Consider the following 21,460-nt stretch of genomic DNA (forward strand, 5'->3'; position numbering starts at 1 on the left):
GCCGCCAGGATTATATCTATTGGACAGACCTGAAAACATTACACATTGAGCGAGCCAATAAGACAAATGGCCAGAATCGGTCTGTAGTACAAGAACGTCTGGGAGATGTCACTGATATGTCCATATTCCATACATCAAGACAGTGGGGTTGGAATCAGTGTGAGATAAGCAATGGTGGATGCTCTCATTTATGTCTTGCTGTTCCAGCTTTTGCACCTAGCGTGGGCCAAGCAACAACTCTACATTGTGCTTGCCCCACACATTATGTCCTTAATGCAGACAACAAGACATGCTCTGGTATGTGGAAGTGTATTAACATGAAATGTTTGCAGTCTTCTTCAGTGAACATTTAATTAATTGTCATTGTTCTTACAGCACCACAATCATTCCTGCTGTATAGTCAGAAGAATACTTTAAGTCGTCTGATACCAAACACAACTGACTGCCCATCTCTAGTTTTACCCATTCAGAACCTGAAAAGTGTACGGGCTGTTGAATTTGATCCAAAAACACAGTTCTTATATTGGGTGAGTAACTTTCTTGCTTTGTATGATTAAATAGGTGCAAAAATCTTTAATCTTGTTGATATTTAATTGCTGTTAATAATATATTATAGACTTTGAGGCTAACATGTATGTGCAACTGAGTGAATGTGATTCATATTTTATCATGTGTGTTTCACCTTTTTTTCTTGATAAACATCTTCAACTGTATGAAAGTGTAAGTAGGTATATATTTCAGTTCTTTGAAGATGCTTCTTAATAAATTATGCAAAATAAAAATTACATTGATCAGTTTCATACAGATATAACCAGAAATAGTTATTATAGACAAAATCTTGAGAGAGTGAGTGAGTGAGTGAGTGTGTGTGTGTGTGTGTGTGTGTGAGAGAGAGAGAGAGAGAGAGAGAGAGAGAGAGAGAGAGAGAGGAAGCACGCCTCTGAGGAAATACAGCTGTGAGGTTTAGTCACCAAGGACCCTGGGTCAAGCGAGAAACTGCTGGGCATAGCGGAAAGATGTTAACAATAAAAACCTACCAACATAGAAGCCTTCAAACTTGAAAGGGCGCTAGAGAGGATAGTTTAAAGATCAAACAGTAATAGAAGTTTAGGTGCCCCACTGAAGACTCTTGATGAAGGTCTGAGCATATGGATTTGGTTCCCAGATATACAAGTAGCTCAAAGACTTCTTAACAAATAGAACCCAATATATTGTCCTCTACAGTGAGTATTCATCAGAAACAAGGATATCACCAGGAATGTCCTAGGGAAGTGTGATAGGACTGCTCTTATTGACTGTGTACATAAATATCTAACAGGTAGAGTGAGCAGCGATTTACAGTTGTTTGCTGAGGACACTGGGTATAGGGAAAGGTTTGTCATCGAGCGGCTGTAAGAGGATAATAACATTATGGAAAGGATAGTTACTACACACCACATAGTGGAGGTGCTGAGTCACAGATAGGCACAACAAAAAGATTGTAAAAAAGTGAGCTTTCAGCCAACAGGGCAAAAAAAAATTCAAATGCATTTGTGTGTGTACGTGCGCACATGCGTGTGTGGTGTCTATTTCTGTCGGAGGGTTAAGTCCAAAAGCTCACTTTCTGACAGTCTTTTTGTTGTGCCTACCTGTGACTTAACATCTCTGCCATGTGGTAAGTAGCAACTATCCATTTCATACTATTGTTACTTTCCATCTTAGATTTTCTGTTGTTTATACGAGGATACTGGATGACCTAGACAAAATTTCTAGTTGATGTGATGAATGGCAGCTTGTTCTGAATGTAGAAAAGTCTAAGTTAATGTGGATAACTAGGAAAAACAATCCTACAACATTCAAATACAGCGTTAGTAGCATGCTGTTGACACAGTCATGTCAGTTAAATATCTAGGCATAATATTGCAAAACGATATGAAATGGAATGACCATGTCAGATTGGTAGTAGGGAAGAAAATGCTCAACTTCATTTTATTGGGAGAATTTCGGGAAAGTGTAGCCCATCTATAAAGAAGATGGCTTATAGAAAACTAGTGCGACGCCTACGCATTCTTGACTAATGATTGAGTGTTGGGATCCCATTTGGTCAGACTTGAAGGAAGATGTTGAAGCAGTTCAGAGGCATGCTGGTAGATTTGTTACTAGTAGGTTAAGTCCGCATGAAAGTATTATGTAGATGCTTTGTGAACTTGAGTGGAGATCCTTGAAGGAATGATTACATCCTTTTCCCTTAGGCATTATTGAGCAAATGTAGAGATCCGCCACTTGAGGTAGACTGCAGAGTGATTCTATTGCCATCAGCCTACTTTCACGCAAGGACTGTGAAGATAAGATGAGAGAAATTAGAGAACATACAGAGGCTTGTAAAAAGTTATTTTCCCCTCACTCTGTTAAAAAGTTGGGCAGGAAAGGAAATTACTAGTAGTAGTACATGGTATCCTCCATCTTGCACTGTACAGTGGCTTACGGAGAATGTACAGAGATGTAAATGTAGATGTACATGAGTACAAAAAAGTGCAGCAGGAGAATCAAAGGAGGAAGAGCTGAAAATATTGGTCAAGAACCAGCCAGAAGTGAAAAAAAAATTGCATGAAAGAGACAAAAAAGTTAAAATATAGGGAAATAATTGCACTGACAATGAAGGGGAGAAGGGGATAAGAAAAGCAAAAACTTGTTGTTTATCTCTCTTCTCTCCCTACGGAACCTTCTTTGACATGAGGTACTGTTTTCTCAAACCTTTACTGTCTTTTGCCAGGAGAAGGAACACAAGTTCCAAAAAATAACAATTGTGTGATTAGCTGTGTGTGCCTCTCTCTGCTAGGTAAGTAGAAATGTTGTTTACATATATTTAATTGTGAGTTAATTTTGAACACACTTTTCCTTCCTGTAGTATGTATTTTTAATGGTTCCTATAAAAAAAAAGCATAAATTATCTGCAGATGAGAGTAGATGTATAAAGGAAGAAATAGTTGGTAACCTTTAGATTCTGAAAAAAAATGTTAGGAATTATTGTACCCATTGAAACAAGAATGTAATGGACAGCTTTCTTGTTCTAGGTTGATGGACGAACACAGTCAGTGAAACGAGCTTTTGACAACGGTACACATGCATCCGTGTTTGTGAGTGCGAGCAGCGAACGTCACCCTTATGACTTAGCAGTGGACCCCTATCGCAGATTGCTCTACTGGTCATGTGCTATGGCTGATGTTATAAATGTTACACGGCTTGATAATGCTTCGAAAGTGGGCTTTGTCATCAAAGGAAAGGGTGAAAAGCCACGAAGCATTGCACTGCATCCAGAGAAAGGGTAGGCTTTTTTATGCTACTTAACATCTTGTGCAGTTGTTGGGCGTGTTTCATAAACTGCCAAATAACAGTTGTTATAATTAATAAATTACATCTATTTTTCTATGTTCTAAGAACATTAAAAGAAGAAAGGAAGTAAACCCCCCTGGGTGGGGGGGAGGGGGGGTGGTATATAAACTCCAGATTGTCAGTGAGATTCTAGTGAATGTGTTTCTTCTGCAGTTACCGCAGATTTGGTATTAATGAAAATTGGCAAGATTTTATTCAATTCTTGTATGGATAATGTATTTTCACACACTTGTGTGTGGGGGTTGTCGTCGTATTTTGTAACATGTTCATGATTCTTGTATTTTTCTCGTGTGTTAAATTCCTCATAAAAAGAGATTTTATTTTTGGAAGATGTATATATTTTGCCAGTGCCCTGTTAATTTCATATTCGTCTTCCAAGTCTTCAATTACTAGATTCTGTTTTAAATTTGGCTTCAGCCTTTTCACCACAGTGCATGTGTTGTGTAATCTCAGTGTCTGTGATTTCTGGAAACTCTTGTTTGGTGACTATGTTCTGGCCACAAGCATTTGTTGAAAATGTTTTTGCTGTGCATTTTGCTGCTGTTTTTGCATCCTTACCACGATGTCCTTCCATCTGTGTTGGCTAGTCTCCATGTTTTCATATAGACTTCAGTTTACCCATACAGAAGATCACCAAGCATAGACTTCAGTTTACCCATACAGAAGATCACCAAGCATATATATATATATATATATATATATATATATATATATATATATATATATATATATATATATATATTTTTTAAATGTTCTTGCCTGTAATTTGTACGCATCAGTGGAACTTGGCAGTCTCGCATTTTTTTCCTCGTATATTGTGCTCCTCCCATTCCTTTTCTTTACCTTCACTGTTCTTGAAGAACACTGTTCCTGCTTCACAAGTTTCTTAGCATTTTAATGAACCTTGAAAATCCTTCTACTAGCACTTCATCCTGTTAACACTTAGCTTCAATGTGTAGTTAAATGGTTTTACTACATTTTCCTGGTCTCTCTCTCCATTCATAGTTTCACAATTTCTGACTCTAATGAATTTATTTCAGTCTTTTTTCACCTGAGAGGCAGCCACCGCGCCTGTTCCTCAATTCCTCTCTCATTTACTACCATCCAAAACTCAATAGTAAGCAGTAGCTCTAAGATTCCTGCTGTAAGCTAATGAAGCACTGTGCAAATTCTAGCAACCCACAGCTCCAGAGACCAAATGAGCAAAACAACAACCAAACATGCACTTGTGTTATTCATATCCTCAAAGTGAAACCACGCAATGCCATTGAGTCTTATTCTGTGTGGCCAATGTTAAGACTTCCAGTTGGTGGTTAGGAGTTTCTGGACATTGGTTCCAATTGGAAAATGTAACTATACTGTTATCCTATCTTACAAGGGAACCACACGGGAAACTGATTTTCGAAATTTTTATATTTATAGTACTTGAAGTTCAGAACTCAAATATTAATTCCCCAAATTAGTTCAGTGGGAATCTCAAAAGTTCTTGAGAAAATCAACTTCGAAGTTTTCGGACCATCTTTAATATGTTAAAGCAAGATCAATTTTTCTCCATAGGTCATGCAGCTGTGAGGTAGAATGCTTGCCTACCATTTGTGTGTTGCAGTTTTGATTCCCAGTCCTTCCAAAATTTTAAACATAAACATTTCCGTGAACAGTAAAATAAATAAGGATGAAAAAGAATTTAATTTGGAATTCTTTTAAAAATTTAAACAATCTCATAATATATCAGTAATTAAGGATTTATATTTGCAATGTAAACTAAACTTACTTGTGCAGTAATTAGAAATAAAAAAGAAGAGCATTTTTCATAAAAATAGCAATTAGATATCAGTTAATTAGTATAAGTTGTGCATTTTCAGTAGCCTGACAGTAGAACAGACCCTCCACTGTTTTTTCGTTCTTTGTTTCTTTCTTCATTCCTTGGCTCCTATCCCTCCTTTGCTTTGGTGTTTGAGGTTCATCTTTTTCTTCTTCCTCCCTGTGTGCTCCTGAAGGCTGGCCCATGCATCTGACACATAACAGGTGACTGGGTAATGTGTAATTCCCAGCCCTGGGTTAATAGGTAGGATTTGCACATACCCCCTGGAACACGCCAGGCCCAGGGAGGGGTGACTGCCTGAGCTGCTACCTTCCCAAATTGCCAGTTGGTCCCTCTGTCAGGTGTGACCTGAGGTGTGAACAATCACACTCCCCTCCACTGAGGGGGGGGGGGTGCCCAGTTGGAAGGGGCGCACCATCGGAGACGCTGGAAATCATGAGGGATTTTCTCACAATCAACCAATCATCATCTTCACCATAAACATTTACTTAAAGTCAGTGGAATGAGGCTAATGATTCAAAGACCCTTCCAGCTGCACCACAGTTCCTCATGGTTGCATGTACTGAAGCCTGTCAGTCCTTTGCTACGCTAAATCCGTTTATTATTCAGAAAGGAGATGATGCAATTGCCAGCCCTGTGAAATCTTGCTCTTGTTTACGCAATGGCACTTTGTTTTTGGAGACTACTTCTGATTCTCAAGCACAACTACTGCATGTAGCTTCGCTCCTCCATGACTATCCTGTTCGTGTCAAGGCCCATCAAATACTGAATTCTTTTCGTGATGTTATTTACATTAGGCTGCTCAATGGTCTGACCGAGGCACAAATCCAAATGTACCTCTCTGATCAGGGCATCATTGCAATCCATCGGGTGATAAAAAAGCTAGATGCATCCTTAGTGCCCACACTTACTCTTTATCTCACTTTTGATGGAGTGGTTCTTCCATCCGAGACCCAAGCAGGCTATGAAGTTATTACAGGCTGACCACACATTCTGAACCCCTCGTGCTGCTACCAGTGTCACTGTTACAACCACACTTGAATGTCTTGTTGAAACCCCTTCAGTTGTGTAACCTGCGGTAGGGATGCTCACGAGGGCAATTGTCTGCCTCCTTCTCCCCACTGTATCAATTGCAATGGCGACCATGCAGCCTCCGTCCGAGATTGTCCTATGTATCTCGATGAGTGGGTCATTCGGGAGATCTGGGTGAAGGAAAAGGTGCCTTATCCTGCTGCCCACAAGTTGTTGGCTAGCTGGAAACCTTGCATTCTGCCATCCGGCACTTACAGTACTGTTCTTGCTACATCTCACTCCATGAAGCACATGGCCACGCAGACATGCTACCTCAAATTCAGCACTGTGATGGTAAAATCACCCATTGTCACTGTAGCAACCCCGTCCCCTCCTCCAGCTGTGCGACAAGCCACCAAACTTCACAGACTAAGAGATCCTCTTCAACAGTGTTGCCACGAGATACCCGGCTGATCTCTGTCGCCGGTGCACACCGCCAACCATTTTTCTGCCCTGGAATCTGCAGTTTGACAGAGGGAGAATGCCGACACCTCTGTAGATCTCATGGACCAGTATCCTCCAGCCTCTGCGTCCTGTAGAAGTGAGTCTTCAAAAACTGGCACTCAGCAGCCGCTAAGGTGACATCCCTTCAGTTTTTCCCTCCTCCCCTTTTCTCGTCGTGTCTCTCCTCCGTTGGAACGTTTGTTGCCATAGATCCAACAAAGAGGTATTACGGCTGCTCTTGGAAATACACATCCACTTGTTCTCTGCCTCCAGGAAACAAAATTGTCTCCTCACGACCGCTTTGAGCTCTCTCATTTCTTTTTGGTCCGCTTTGATCTTCCCCCCAAGGACAAGTACTTGAGCAACCATTTCCTGACTGCTATCCGTTTGCTGACTCCTACCCCACTTACGTGCACACACAAATTGCAGTTTTCTAATGCCAACTAGAAGCTTTATTCCTCTGTGGCAACCTACGATGAACAAAATTTCTTCGACTGTTATTCCTAGGTAGAATATATTACTAGCATTATCTTTACCGCCACAGAACATTCCATTCCTCGTGTAGGGTGATGCGCACTGGTCTCTTTTAGGGTGCCTCAAGGTTGCTGCTTTCATGGGTAGCTAAACAACAATTCAAGGAAATCACATTAATGGTTTTTATTACACTAAAATAGATTGACAGTACTTAACTTTGACTTACAAGTATGTGTTGCAAGCGATGGGTGCCATGCAAATAATGAATGTCGTTTGCTGTGTACATTGTTCAGGTAAGCGATTGATTTATGGCACGAGTCTCAGTATAACGTTAGGATGACACTCTTCTATGGCCTCTTTTAGTGCCAGATCTACTACTGTCTGTCTTCCACTGTGCGGCCGAGGCTGGCAGGAGCAACGCTTACATTCTCTTCGGCTACAGGCTGCTTCTATTGTGGTGCTGCCCTAGTCTGCGTGCTATTGGCTGACGTCGTCTCACAGCCTTCATGCTCTTACGTTCTTCATCTTCACCACCTGGGGCTACGACGAGACAGACGCCAATGGTCAGCTGCTAGAACAATGGGCCGAGGCAAATAACCTCTCACTTCTCCATGACCCCAAGCTCCCCTGCTCCTTCAACAGCAAAATTTGGAAGCGAGGTTACAATCCCTATATTTGCTTCGTCAGCTGGAACATCTACAACACCTGCTGCAAAAGAGTATATGATGCAATCCCAAAGACACAACATCGACCTATTGGAATCCAAGTCTACTCAACAATCAAAACAACCAAAATACCTTTCCGTAGGAGATTCAACTTTAAAAAGGCTAGGTGGTCAGAATATTCCCAAGCGCTGGATGAGGAATTAGCCAGTCTGACCCCAACACCAAATAATTACCTTACCTTTGTTGAGACTTTGCGAAAGGTATCTAGACAATATATTCCTAGGGGTTGCAGACAACACTATATCCCAGGGCTCTCAAATGCCTCAAAGGACATCCTGGAGAAGTATCAAGTATTGTTCGCGGAAGACCCATTCAGCGACGAAACCATCACCTGTGGCACAGCTTTAATGTCAGCCCTCAGCGAGGCACGCGAGAAGAAGTGGATAGCAACCCTAGAAAGAATGGATATGTCCCACAGTAGCAAAATAGCCTGGAACCTGATTAAGAAACTGGATGGTGACCCAAGGCTAAGCAAGGCCCCGGCCAACGTAACTCCAAACCAGGTGGCCAACCAACTCCTTCTAAACGGCAAGTTCAACTCCAAACGTTAGAAAACCAAAATCACACGCCTACTGCCAACGGAAAACACCAACTTCCAGAAACCATTTACCATGAGAGAGTTGAACAATGGCATAAATACCATGAAGAATGGGAAAGCCGCTGGGTTTGATGATATTTGCGTGGAACAGATTAAAAACTTCGGCCTTGGCGCCAGGGACTGGATACTTGGACTTTTTAACATGTGCCGTGAAACCTTTCAAATCCCGAAACTGTGGAGGAAGTCAAAAGTGGTGGCTCTCCTTAAACCCGGGAAGGACCCAGAGTCTCCGAAGAGTTATCGACCCATAACCCTTCTCTGCCATCTGTTTAAGCTCTATGAAAGATTGATCCTCAACAGAATAGAGAAGATCGTTGACTCGAAGCTAATTCCACACCAAGCAGGTTTTAGACCTGGAAAGTCCTGTACCAGTCAAAGTCTAGCATTGACGGAACATATCGAGGATGGGTTTGAGAATAAACTAATGACCGGGCTGGCACTAGTTGACCTAAGTTCCGCCTATGATACAGTACATCACCGGACACTACTGCATAAAATCTACGAGACCCTGAAAGACTACCACCTAGTCAAGATAATCGAATCCCTGCTCCAAAATAGACAGTTTTTCGTAATGCTTGAGGGGAAAAAGAGTCGATGGCGGAATCAGAAAAATGGGCTCGCCCAAGGGAGTGTGTTGGCGCCAGTCCTATTCAACATATATACAAATGACCAACCAACTCCAGACAAAACCAAAACTTTTGTATATGCAGACGACCTGGCAGTAACAGTTCAAGGCAACAGGTTTGAAGCCATCGAGGAGAAACTAGAAACCGCCCTTTCTGTAATGTCAACCTACTACAAAAAGAATTCTCTAAAACCCAATCCCTCCAAAACTCAAGTGAGTGCATTCCATCTGAACTCGAGGCAGGCAAAGTACAGGCTCAATGTTACCTGGGATGGGACATTACTAGAACACACAGATACTCCCACCTACCTGGGCGTCATGCTGGACAGAACATTGACATACAAATATCATTGCGAAAAAACACGCAAAAAAGTAGAAGCACAAAATTCCCTAATAAGAAAGCTGTCCAACAGCAAATGGGGTGCCAAACCTACCATGGTCAGAACTTCAGCCCAAGCTTTGTGCTTCTCAACTGCAGAATATGCCTGCCCGGTATGGTGCAGATCCGCCCACGCAAAAAAGGTAGATATTAGCTTGAATGAAACATGCAGGATAGTGACAGGCTGCATGAAACCTACCCCCATAGAAAATCTTTACAGGGTTGCAGGTTTCACAAACCCTGACTCACGTAGGAAAGCCCATGAACATACCGAGAAGCTAAAACAAACCTTTGATGCTCGTCACTCAATATTTGGCCTAGAGTGTGGCCCCAGCAGACTCAAATCCAGACGCCGTTTCATAAGTTGCGCCTTAGATGAGCCCCCCCCATCTACTATCCACTAAGAGAGGACCCACCAAGCGGCGTTTCTGGTGATTGGAAAACCTGGAGAATGCTTAACCGCATCAGAACTGGGGTGGCTCCTGTGAAATCTAATCTGATCAAATGGGGTTTGTTGAACGAAAATGACGACAAATGCGACTGCGGCACTCGACAGGACATGGAACATCTCCTACAATGCCCAACCTGCCCGCACAGATGCACCCTCGACGATCTATGGCTGGCTAAAGAAGCAGTATTGGACATTGCCCAATATTGGGCAAACAAATTGTAGTTTCCGGACACGAAAAAGTAAAGTAAGTTCATCTTCGTGCCGGTGCTTGTGGGTACGCCAGAAAATTCCTCCTCCCCCAAAGTGATGGACTGTCATGTAGGGAGTGCAACCGTGGCGGGGGAGGCAGGAGTGTGGGCATATTGCTGGACCGGAAGCTGTGCCTGCAGGGCTCATCAAGCTTCTGGTCGTACCCTGCCCTCTGGCCTTTGCTCTGGTGGAAACGTCCCCCGGAAAATTACCAGAAGGGTACAGTGATGTCACCCTCTGGTGGCTGCTGTGGTCGCGCTGTCCTCAGTATCCAAAAAGCCGGCCGGAGTGACCGAGTGGTTCTAGGCGCTACAGTCTAGAACCGCGCGACCGCTACAGTCGCAGGTTCAATTCCTGCCTCAGGCATGGATGTATGTGATGCCCTTAGGTTTGTTGGGTTTACATAGTTCTAAGTTCTAGGGGAACTGATGATCTCAGCAGTTAAGTCCCATAGTGCTCAGAGCCATTTTTTTTTATCCAAAAATCAGGGGGAAGAGATACTGAAAGATTATCATGTACATGATAGAAGCAAAGTTTTGATTTCGATGGTGCCATGGGAAGGGACGATCTCGCCTCGCTCAGACCATCTGCTGCCACTAAATTCCCTGTAAAATACAATATCATGTGGCGCAAAGCTATACTTGTGGCCTTCGTTCACTGCTGGATGCTGAGGAGGGTGGAGCAGGTGGAGCAGTGTCCAATGGCAGCAGCCATGAAGCAATTTCGCCGGTGATGGTCCATCTCATGGGTGCGAATGATAGGAGGCAAGAAACAGTTGCAATGCTTGATTCATGGTGTGTGCGGAGCAAAGTTTGGCCATCTGCTTGCTGAATGTTCTGACAAGATATTCCGCATCGCCGTTTGACTGTGGATGGAACAGTGCACTTGTTAGATGCTGTGTGCCATTGTGCTCACAGAGTGTTTGATTCATTTGACATGAACTGAGGGCCATTGTCAGACACTATGACTTCAGGTAAACCTTTGAGGTAAAAAATAGAGGACAACACCTGAATTATGTTATGTGATGTTGTCGAGCTCATTGACACAGCAAAAGGAAAATTGCTATACGAGTCAACCACAGTCAAGCAACGAGTGTTCCAAAAAGGTCCTGCAAAGTCTATGTGCACACATTGCCATGGTGATTGTGACTTAGGCCAAGCAGAGAATTTATGTGGCGGAGTGGACTGATTTTACGCACATACGTGACACTGTGATGTCAACTGTTCTATTTCGACATCCACACCCTGCCAAGTACAGTGTCGAAGCACTAACTATTTCATACTAACAATCCCTTATGTCCTTGGTGAAGTAACTGCAACACTTCTTTTTGCAAAGTTTTAGGGATCAACACATGTGACTGTCCACTGTCATTTTGTACAAGAATCTCAGCGAGGCTATGCCGACATGCAAAGTATCGGCACACTACAGAGTTCTTTATGCTATGCAAGGAATGGGACCAAGATGTGCAAATGCATGTTAGCAAAGTGTTCAGATCTGAATCACCTTCTATGGCCTGTGTAATTTTTGCATAGTTCAGCAAAAATGATTGAAGCAATGCATAATCCTGAGCATTGATGTGACAAGAAGATACAGCAGAAGCATCAACTTGTAATACAACACAACGAGTTTGTCAGGATCAACGTGAACTAAGCATCGATCACTGAGCAATGCATTTTTTATGTTCTTGAAAAACTACTTGTCATTCATCTGTCCAAACAAAAGGGACATTCTTGCAATGCAAGCTAGCCAAGATTTGTGCAGCATTCGGTATGAAATGAATATAATAGTTCTTGTTCCCTAAAACTGACTGCAATTCTGTGACATTGCGAGGAACTGGCAAATCTCGTATGGCTAACACATGCGACTGAAGAGGATGCACACCTTGACTGTTTATGTTATGACGAAGATACTGCAACTCAGGTTTCAAAAAATCACACTTGTCCAGTCTACACTTTATTCCCACCTCAGATAACACACAAAACAAAACATGCAAATTTGCAATGTTCTTCAGGTGTACAACCTGCTGTGACAATATCGTCCAAATAGTTTGAACAGTTTGGCTCTTACGCAGTCAGCTGTTCCAAGTATAGGTGGAAAAAGGCAGTAGCAGAAACACTGCCAAAAGGCAAATGCAAATATTTAAACAAACACAAATGAGTATTTACTACACACGCTTTTTGAGTTTCTTCATCGAGTGGTAATTGAAGATATGCGTCCCACAAACCAATTTTTGAAAAGTAGCGTCCAGTGCTTAACCTGTCCATGAGATCCTCTGGGCGTGGCAATGGATGAGTATCAGTGACAGTTTGTGGGTTGACTGTAGACTTACAGTCAGTGCAGAGGTGAATGCAACCTGAAGATTTGGGGAGCAAAAATTGTGGATTTGCCCTTTGACTTACTTGTATGGACGTAATAGCTATGCTGTCTTGAAATTTTTTAAGTTCAGCAGCGACTTTGTCCCATAATGCAATGGGAACAGTTCTGACCTGGCATAATTTTGACTGAGCAGTGTCTTTCAGAGTAATATATGCAACAAAATTGTTAGCCTTGCCTAAACCTTCAGAAAAGAGTTCCAGGAATCTTTTATTAAGCTAGCTACACTGTCTTTTTGCATTGAATGTAGACACTGATGACACATTGTCCTGAATGTTAAAGCCAAACAAATCAAAAGACTCAGGACCAAATGTGTTCTCACACTCACTTGATTGTAGGTATCACTGTAAAAGTCACTATTCGCATATGTGAGCAATACATGGCAGGCAATGTACATTTTCCGAGATCGAGAATGTAGTGTCCATTATAAGCTGTCAGTCGTGTGCAACTTTTATGCAGGTGTGGGGAGCTTAACAGTTCGTATGTGTGATGATTTAGCAAAGTGACAGAGGCACCCATGTCCAACTGAAATTTCCCACTTTCCCACAAAGAAGTAATTGAACAAAAAGTTTGTTTGACTGGCATATCACTGAAGAAACTGCACGCTTGCTAGTTTTGCTAATGCGTGTTGCAGACGTTGAATATACTGCATTAATGACATGGGCCACGTGACTAGATTTTTGTGAGTGGGCCGAATTGTTATGTTTTGTCCATTTTTTGTCCATTGGAAACATACAGATGGTTCATGTCCTTTCCTACCAAAAGCATAACTGTGAACTTGTAGGGAGGGGCAGCCTTGGTTGGCATTTGTGCTGTGTATAACACCAAGGGCAAGACTTAATTCTGTTCGCCTTGTAGCCACCTGTTTAGCGAACTGCTTAAGTAGCGCGGCGAGCTAGCTGGGCTAGCGCAAGCTGCCGTGGAAGGGGCTGATCGCAACCAAGGGACTCAACCCGACAAATAGCCGCATGCTCAAATTTATCAGCCAACAGGGCACCTGAATTGTACTGATCTAGTATTTGCACTATCGGCTGAAATGGATCGGACTGTTTCAAAAGCTGTACTCCAAGTTTGACATCAGTTACATCGTACGCGATCGCATCACGCAACGTCTGAATATAAAGCACCACAAACGCATTTGAATTTGCATGTACTTGTCATACCCTGCAAATCTGTTACCTGCTCGTGATAAGTTTGTTCTGACTGTTTTTTTCAAGTAAAGAATTGATGCGTAGCTGCTAGTACATTCACTTGTTGGTTCATAATAGTCAGTTAACAACTGTGTCACCTGTTCATAACAAGTTCACTCAGAGTGGCATTAGGAAAAAGTAGGCGGAACATTGTACTTCGTGCTGTCAATAATAGATAGGGAAGTTTCACGGTAGCTGGTACATTGTGAACGATGACACGAACTTCAGATTGGGACAACCACAGGAGCCATTCCTCTTGTTGTTCACAAAATTGTCAAAAAGACGATATAGCAGAAGGTGTTACTGTAGGTGGTGCTTGTTCTGTCAGGCGCGCAGCATTGGCTAGTAGCTGCTGCATCGTGTTGAGCATGTTGGAGATATGCTGCATCTGAAACTGAAACATCTGCATTAGCTCATATGGCATCCAACGCTTGTGGCTGTCGTGCCTGAGCAGGGGTGCGGGTTAGGTGGGTTGGGCATTTTGGAAGAGACAAATGCAACAAGCAACCAGACAAGGCAGGCAAGCAAGCAAGCAAAATAAGGACTAAAAGCAAAGAAAATTTCTGCAGCACCCACCTGAAAACCCTGATTAGCAAAAATGATAAGAGTCAGTTAAATCAAGTAAACGCCTCTGCAAAGTAAAGACAAGAAAGAATTAAGGCACCAGCAAACACTAAAACAAAAATTCCATGGCCATCAGGGGTCGGGTTTGTTTATAACTCCTTATCGCCAATGTAGGGTCCTGCCCACTCATCTCTTATAGGGTGCCTAAAGGATGCTGCTTTCTCGGATAGCTAAACAACAATTCAAGCAAATGCTACTTTCTCAGATAGCTAAAAAACAATTCAAGCAAATCACATTAATGGTTTCTATTACACTAAAATAGATTGACAATACTTAACTTTGACTTACAAGTATGTGTCGCAAGCGATGGGCGACATGCAAATAATCACTGTCCTTTGATATATACAATGCCTATGTAAGCAATTGATATATGGCACAAGACTCAGTATAACAGTTAGGATGACACTTTTCTATGGCCTCTTGTAGTGCCGGGTCTACTACTGTGCAGCCAAGGCTGCCAGGAGCGGCACTTATATTCGCTTCAGCTCGAGGCTGCTCTGGGTCGTGGTGCCGTCCTAGTCAGCATACTATTGGCTGACGTCATCTCACAGCCTTCTCTGCTCTTGCATTCTTCATCTTTGTGCCGGTGCTTGTGGTTATGCCAAAATACCTCGCACTTCCTCTTTACCGCACCGTGTCACTCTCCACTGGTGGACTGAGGTATGCCGCAGTGCAGTTTGCGCACTGAGACATACTCTCTGCATTCTTAAGTCATCCTACGATGGCAAACTGCATTCCTTATAAACAATTGCACGCATAGTGTCATCACGTTCTTTGGGATAGCAAAGAAGCTAGCTGTATTTCCTTTACTAGTTCTTTTACCAGTTCCACACCCTCTTCCATAATGTGGGTCAGCCTCCAGCGGGTCTCTGGGGCCAAGATCTATTCCCCAATTTCTGGCCCAACCGTCCATAGCCAACGATGTCATAGCAGACCCTGTTGCTATCTCCAATACTTTGGGCCACTATTTTGCAGAGATTTCAAGCTCCATCCACCATCATCCTGCCTTCCTCCGTTGGAAATGAGTGGAGGACTCTCCGGCAATACCCTTCTCTTCTCAGAATCATTAGCGCTACAATACCACCTGTACTATGAGTGAGCTAGATCATACTCTCACTTTATCCCTATTGTCCACCCCACGGCTGGACGATGTTCACATTCAGATGTTGCAGAACCTTTCTCTTGCAGGCAAGCACTTTCCTCTCCATATGTGCAACTTCCTCTGGGCAGAGGCCATTTCCTCGAGGCTGGCATGAAGCCACTATCATACCCATATCGAAAGCTGGTAAGGACAAATACCTTCCTTCTAATTACCACCCCATTTCTCTCACCAGCTATGTTTGCAAGGTGATGGAATGTATGGTACATGCCAGTGCCTCAAGTCTCACAAATAACTAATCGCTGCACAATGTGGATTTTAGTGCACTGTTCTGCAGTTGACCATCTCGTCACTTTGTCAGCCCATGTCCTGAGTGGTTTTCTCTGGAAATACCAGACTATGGTCATGTTTCTCAATTTGGAGAAAGCCCATGATACTTGCTGGAGGACAGGTATCCTCAGTACTCCGTACACCTGGGGGCTTCTGAGGCTGCATGCCACATTTCATTCAGGAATTTTTAAAAGACCAAGTTTTCAAGGTATTTGTGGTTTCTGCCTTGTTGGACAGCTTTATCCAGGAAAACGGCGTGCCTCAGGGTTCCATCCTGAGCGTTGTCCTCTTTGCTATTGCCATTAAACCTATTATGTCCTGTCTTCCGCTGGGCATCTGTGGCTCCCTTTTCGTTCACGATTTTGCCATTTATTGCATTTCTCCACGGACTTGTCTCCTTGAGCAGCGTCTTCCTTCAGCATTGTCTTGATCGCCTACTTGTGGAGCGTCGTCAGTGCATTTTTCTTTCACTGACAAAACCATTTGTATGAATTTCTGGTGGTGCAATCTTTACATATTGGGCCTGTTCCTCTTCTGTTCATTGAAACTATCAAATTCCTGGGGCTCATGCTCGATAGGAAACTTTCTTGGTCCTCGTATGAATGTTCCCTGGCTGCCCACTGTACACGGTCCCTCAGTGTCCTATGTGTCCTTAGTGGTACCTCTTCGGGAGCGGATCAGACCATCCTCCTCCATTTGTACGGGTCCCTTGTCTGTTCATAACTAGACAATGGGTGTTTCATTTATGCATCTGCACATCTATCCCTCTTATACCATCTCAATACAATCCACCATCATGGTATCTGTTTGGCCACTGGCACCTTTTACATTAGCCCGGTTGAGAGTCCGTATGCCGAAGCTACCAAACAACTGCTGTCATACAGTTGTGATTTTTCTCCTCAGCAGACACGCGTATCATTTGTCTGCCATGTCTAGCTACCCATCCTATGTCTCCTTCTTCAGTGACTCCTTTGATCACCAGTGCATGTCATGTCCCTCTTCTCTGTTACCTCTTGGAGTTTGCTTTCGGATATTGCTGTAGCAGCTTAACTTCACACTAGCTGCGAGTTTCCCTATGGGTGTGAACCCTTCACTACCTTGGCTTCGTGTGTGGCAGCCCGTGTTCACCTTGTACTATATTCGCTTCCTAGGGATGCTACTCCAGCCTCGCGATAGTAACTTCATGTACACTGATGGTTCTCAGATTGACCGTGGTGTTGGGTGTGCATTCGTCATTGGCACCAATGACTTTCAGTGTCGGCTTCCGGAACACTGCTCAGTATTTACAGCAGAGCTCTTCGTCCTGTATCGGGCCATGCAATACATCTGGCAACCCAGGCTTTTCAATTATGTATTCTGCTCCAACTCTCTCAGTGCCCTACAGAGCTTCTGTGTGCTGTAAACCGTCCATCCATTAGTGCAATGAGTCCAGGAGAGCTTTCAGTTGCTCTTTCTTCATGGAGCCCCTGTGATGTTTATTTGGGTCAGTGGTCATGTTGACCTGATGTGAAATGAGCACTGATGCTGCCAAGCCTGCAGTCCTTGTACCTTGGCCCACTAGTTCTTCCATTCCCTCCAACAATCTCTGTGTTGCTGTCTATCAGCAGGTGGTGACACTTTGGCAACAGAAAGCCATAGAAAAATTTTACATCTGTTTCCTTGTGTACAATCTAGTTTTCCCCAACTTCAGTAGATCTGGTAAAGTATTTGACCAGCATCTCCTTCAGCTAATTCATAGCTTCCTCATCTGATGAATGACTGTCACCTTGAATAACAACCAATAAATGATTATATAGTCAGGATTGAAACTCATAATTACCTGTCAGCTAACAAGCCATAAAATCATGGATACCTGCATTAAAATATGCATCTCAGCTGTTCCACATTGGGACTGCAGAATGAGTGATTTGTTTCTTAGTTGTGGCCATTACCATCGGTACAATCCCTTTACAGCCAAAAATCAATTTTCTGTTTGAAGATGACATCTGACAATCCATTCATAACGTAGTTTTGCAAACTAGTGAATGACTGGAAAGATTGCCCTCACATTGCAGAAACAACTGGTTGGCCAAAGTTTAGCCCAGAAATCCAGCAAAAATTCACAATGTTTTGTAATTGTTCCCAGACGCCACTCCACACTCTAATATGAGTAGAATCTGCTTCACAGTCAAAAGTTGCTGACAAGGAGTACCAAGCTCTATGTGGTTTGTAACATTTCCTGAAAAACACACTGTATGCATTAACTCACCTCACTGGCTACAGATTTCTCTTACATTGAACTGATAACTTTTTCTGCCCTATCAGCAGAGGTAATAATATCATAATTATAAAAAAGACTGGGTCTGTAGAAATTCAGTTTTTTTTTTCATTTCTAATAGTCAAAATCCTTTAGTAACAGATATAACAGAGCATAGATTGTGGGTGGACTATTATTGTTATTGTTATTATATTGTAGCTACAGACTGAGAAAATATAGTTGTTATTGATTTGTGACTTCTCTGTGTCTGTGTGGTGATGTTGAAAGTTTTCCTGAATTACAGTTTCCTGTTTTGGACTGATGTTGGGGCCGAGCCAAGTGTTAGACGATCCCGTGTTGATGGTGAAAAGAAAACTATAATTGCATCAGATGTGAAGAATCCAATGGCATTGGCTGTTGATAGGTTGGATGACCTGGTGTTTTGGGCTTCTTCTAAGGGAATAGAGAGAGCTACGTTGGATGGGAGAGAAAGGTGAGCCCTTCATGTAGATGTAAATTCAGGAGAACTATGACCACATGTGACAGTGTTATTGATAAATTGTCTTAATTAATTTTAATCAAACAATTAGTTTTCTATTTTTCATTTGAGTATTAATAACAATATATACTATTCATTAATGAGTATTTCTAAAGAAATTATGTACAGTGACTTGAAGAAAGGTTGCAAATAAAACATAAAGTTGAGAAAATCTGCTTTTCTGATAGTATTGTGCTTTTCTTTTGGTTTTATACAAATTCCAATGTATGAACAGTGTTGATGAAAGTAATTCATTCATTGAAAAATAAACCTTTAAAATGTTTTGTGACAGTACTGTTGAAAAATGTGTCATGAGAGAGGCTACTTTTGCAATAGCAATATGTGAAAGAAAAATGTAATATTAACAAGCTATGGGTCACTATCTGTAGCAACTTGGTTATTGTGAATCTTCTTCTGGCAGAGATAAGCTGTTGTCATTTTCCTTACATATTATCAGTTGTGGTTCTGTAGTAAGAATCTCCAAAATTATGAGCACGCACATTCCACACAAAAATACATTTTTAATGTATTATATTATGACAGTGGAAAGTTGTATATTGTGTGCAAGTCATGATTGAAAGGAGAGATCACAGCTCCCTGTAAGACAACATGCAACATGCTGGGTGGCAGGTTGTTGTTCTTGCATATAGTCATCTCTGTTTATGATGGTTCAAATCTGCCACCCAGCACTTCACTTTAGAGATTATTACTGCCCACTCCACCGCCTTTCTTCATTAAGTGTTTTAGCACTGAAATAGAGAACCTTAAAAGTCAAGGGGTGTAAGTGACAAATTTTGGAAGTAAGTGTAGATGTTAGTTGTTAAAGCCGACACAAATCTTTGTGGCCAATAGATACAATTAACAGGCAGTATAGTGCTGGCATCTAGTAGCTGAAAGGAAAACTGCTAAGACTATCTCCTATTTTCTTTGGAGGTCCAAGGGTATAAGTGCACTTGTATCTCTTGGCTACCATGTGATAGCAAACAGCTCTTTGTTTTCCTGGTGAGTGTTTAACAGAAGATATTTAATTTATAATTATTATATTGGTTATTCATGATTTATTGTTATTTTTTATTTCCTACATAATATTAATGTTATTGATGGTTTTTAAACTATAAAAAATAAGACCCATCTGTGGAAAATGTCTGAAGTTTATAAAGAGTTTTGTGCAGAAAATAATTTACCCACTATTAAAGAGTGTTACTATAGATTTATGTTCAATATGGCCTTCAATATGGGTTTCCATACGTCTTGTACTGATAATTGTGTGACATGTAACAGTTTGCAGAACTTGGTGGTTCATGGAGAACCAAAAATGTTCAGATGCTGACTCTTGAATAAGAATTACATTTGCATAAGTCACAGGCAGCTCGTGAAGCAAAAGACAGGACCAAAGAATGTTCAAAGTATGATAGTTCAAAAATAGCAATATGTTTTGACCTGTCCAAGACACTCCCTCTTGCAGAAGTGTATTATGCAAGACAGCTGTGGACCCACAATTTTTGTGTACACGATTTTGTCTCTGGAGTTGCAACGATGTACATTTGGCATGAGAGTCAAGCTGCTCATGGATGCTTTCTGTGTTTTGCACTGCATAAGTAAATTGCCCACATCAGTTCAACACATCACAGCTTTTAGTGAAAATTCTGAAGGTCAAGTAAATACATTGTAAAGTTCTGGCCTTACATTACCCAGAATAAATACATTTAAACTGTAGTTCAAAAATTAATTATTTATGGTGAGATGCAATCAAAATTGTGGAATTATTGAGAAGGATGTCAGGAAAAATACTTGAAATTTTTTATACTTGATGAGGGGCATTGCTTATTTCCAAGGCCATCAGGAAATTCAATGACTGACAATGATTTCATCACACTAAGTGGACACAGTGATTATCTCAAGGACTCTGTGAACGGCTTGAGACAAATGCAGTGGCTGCATTTTCAAAAGAAGTCACCCTTGATGTTGTTTTACAAAGAATCCCTCAATGAAGAGCTGGAAGATTTTCAAAATATTAATAACGAGAAAGCACATTGTTGCAGCAGAAATGTCAGTGTCTTCCCAGCTCTAGAAATAAGAAATGAATAAAGTAAGTTAAAATGTACAAAGTATAGGGAGTTACAGACTCTACTTTCTCTTTTGCCGCGAGTACATGATGAATTTTATCAGATACTTTCAGACCATGAAGCTGCAAGAACATTGAAGCCAGTTAATCAAAATCATGAAGAAGATTGTTATTCAGAAAAATGAACAATTACAGTATGTTAGAAACAGACTCTGAGTAGACTCGCAGTCATGTTCAACTCACATAAAAGGTTACTACCTGCCATTTAAGTGCTCCTATGAATATCACTGTGAACCATGATTTTTAATTGGTTATGAAAAATTACTGACTGACAGAATTCAGCATTGATGTTCTGGATAAGGTAGGCAGTAAAGCTTCAAAAGTGCGCAAATAATTATTTTTTCCTAAGGTATTCATTGAATGTTCTGGAGTGTCTCAACTTTAAACATCTGTTACACAAAATAACATCACATTACATACCCTTTGGCTTCTAAGGGTGTTGTTAACATGTTAAGGAACTTTTTTTAGAAACGTGATTGTTGAAAATGTAGTATTTGGAGGCACACAATAAGAACACCTGCTTACCAATTGTTGAACTGGGGAAAGATGAGGATGAATGTTTCTCTTGATAAACAACAAATCTATTTTGGTTATTTGCAATTTTCAAGTAGCTTGCTGATAGAGTAGCAGAGATTAGTAATGAGATACTCTCATCTGTATGCATTGTGTTAAATATTGTTTTCTGTCTTTCAAGGAGTCCTTAATGCTATCCTATTTTTCATAAATTGTGTTAGT

At 41.6% G+C, this 21,460-nt stretch overlaps 1 protein-coding gene across 1 annotated transcript in view; it reads left to right on the forward strand.

Annotated features, from left to right (window-relative positions):
- LOC126251627 (low-density lipoprotein receptor-related protein 6) overlaps positions 1–21,460 on the forward strand; it is a 338,123-nt gene that overhangs the window by 298,421 nt on the left and 18,242 nt on the right. Inside the window, exons 15-18 of the mRNA XM_049952171.1 lie at positions 9–297; positions 376–527; positions 3,054–3,304; positions 18,367–18,555. Coding sequence (XP_049808128.1) covers positions 9–297; positions 376–527; positions 3,054–3,304; positions 18,367–18,555 — 881 coding nt within the window. The remainder of the gene's footprint in view (positions 1–8; positions 298–375; positions 528–3,053; positions 3,305–18,366; positions 18,556–21,460) is intronic.

This window comes from Schistocerca nitens, chromosome 4 (assembly GCF_023898315.1).
Source record: "Schistocerca nitens isolate TAMUIC-IGC-003100 chromosome 4, iqSchNite1.1, whole genome shotgun sequence".
NCBI classification, from domain to species: domain Eukaryota; kingdom Metazoa; phylum Arthropoda; class Insecta; order Orthoptera; family Acrididae; genus Schistocerca; species Schistocerca nitens.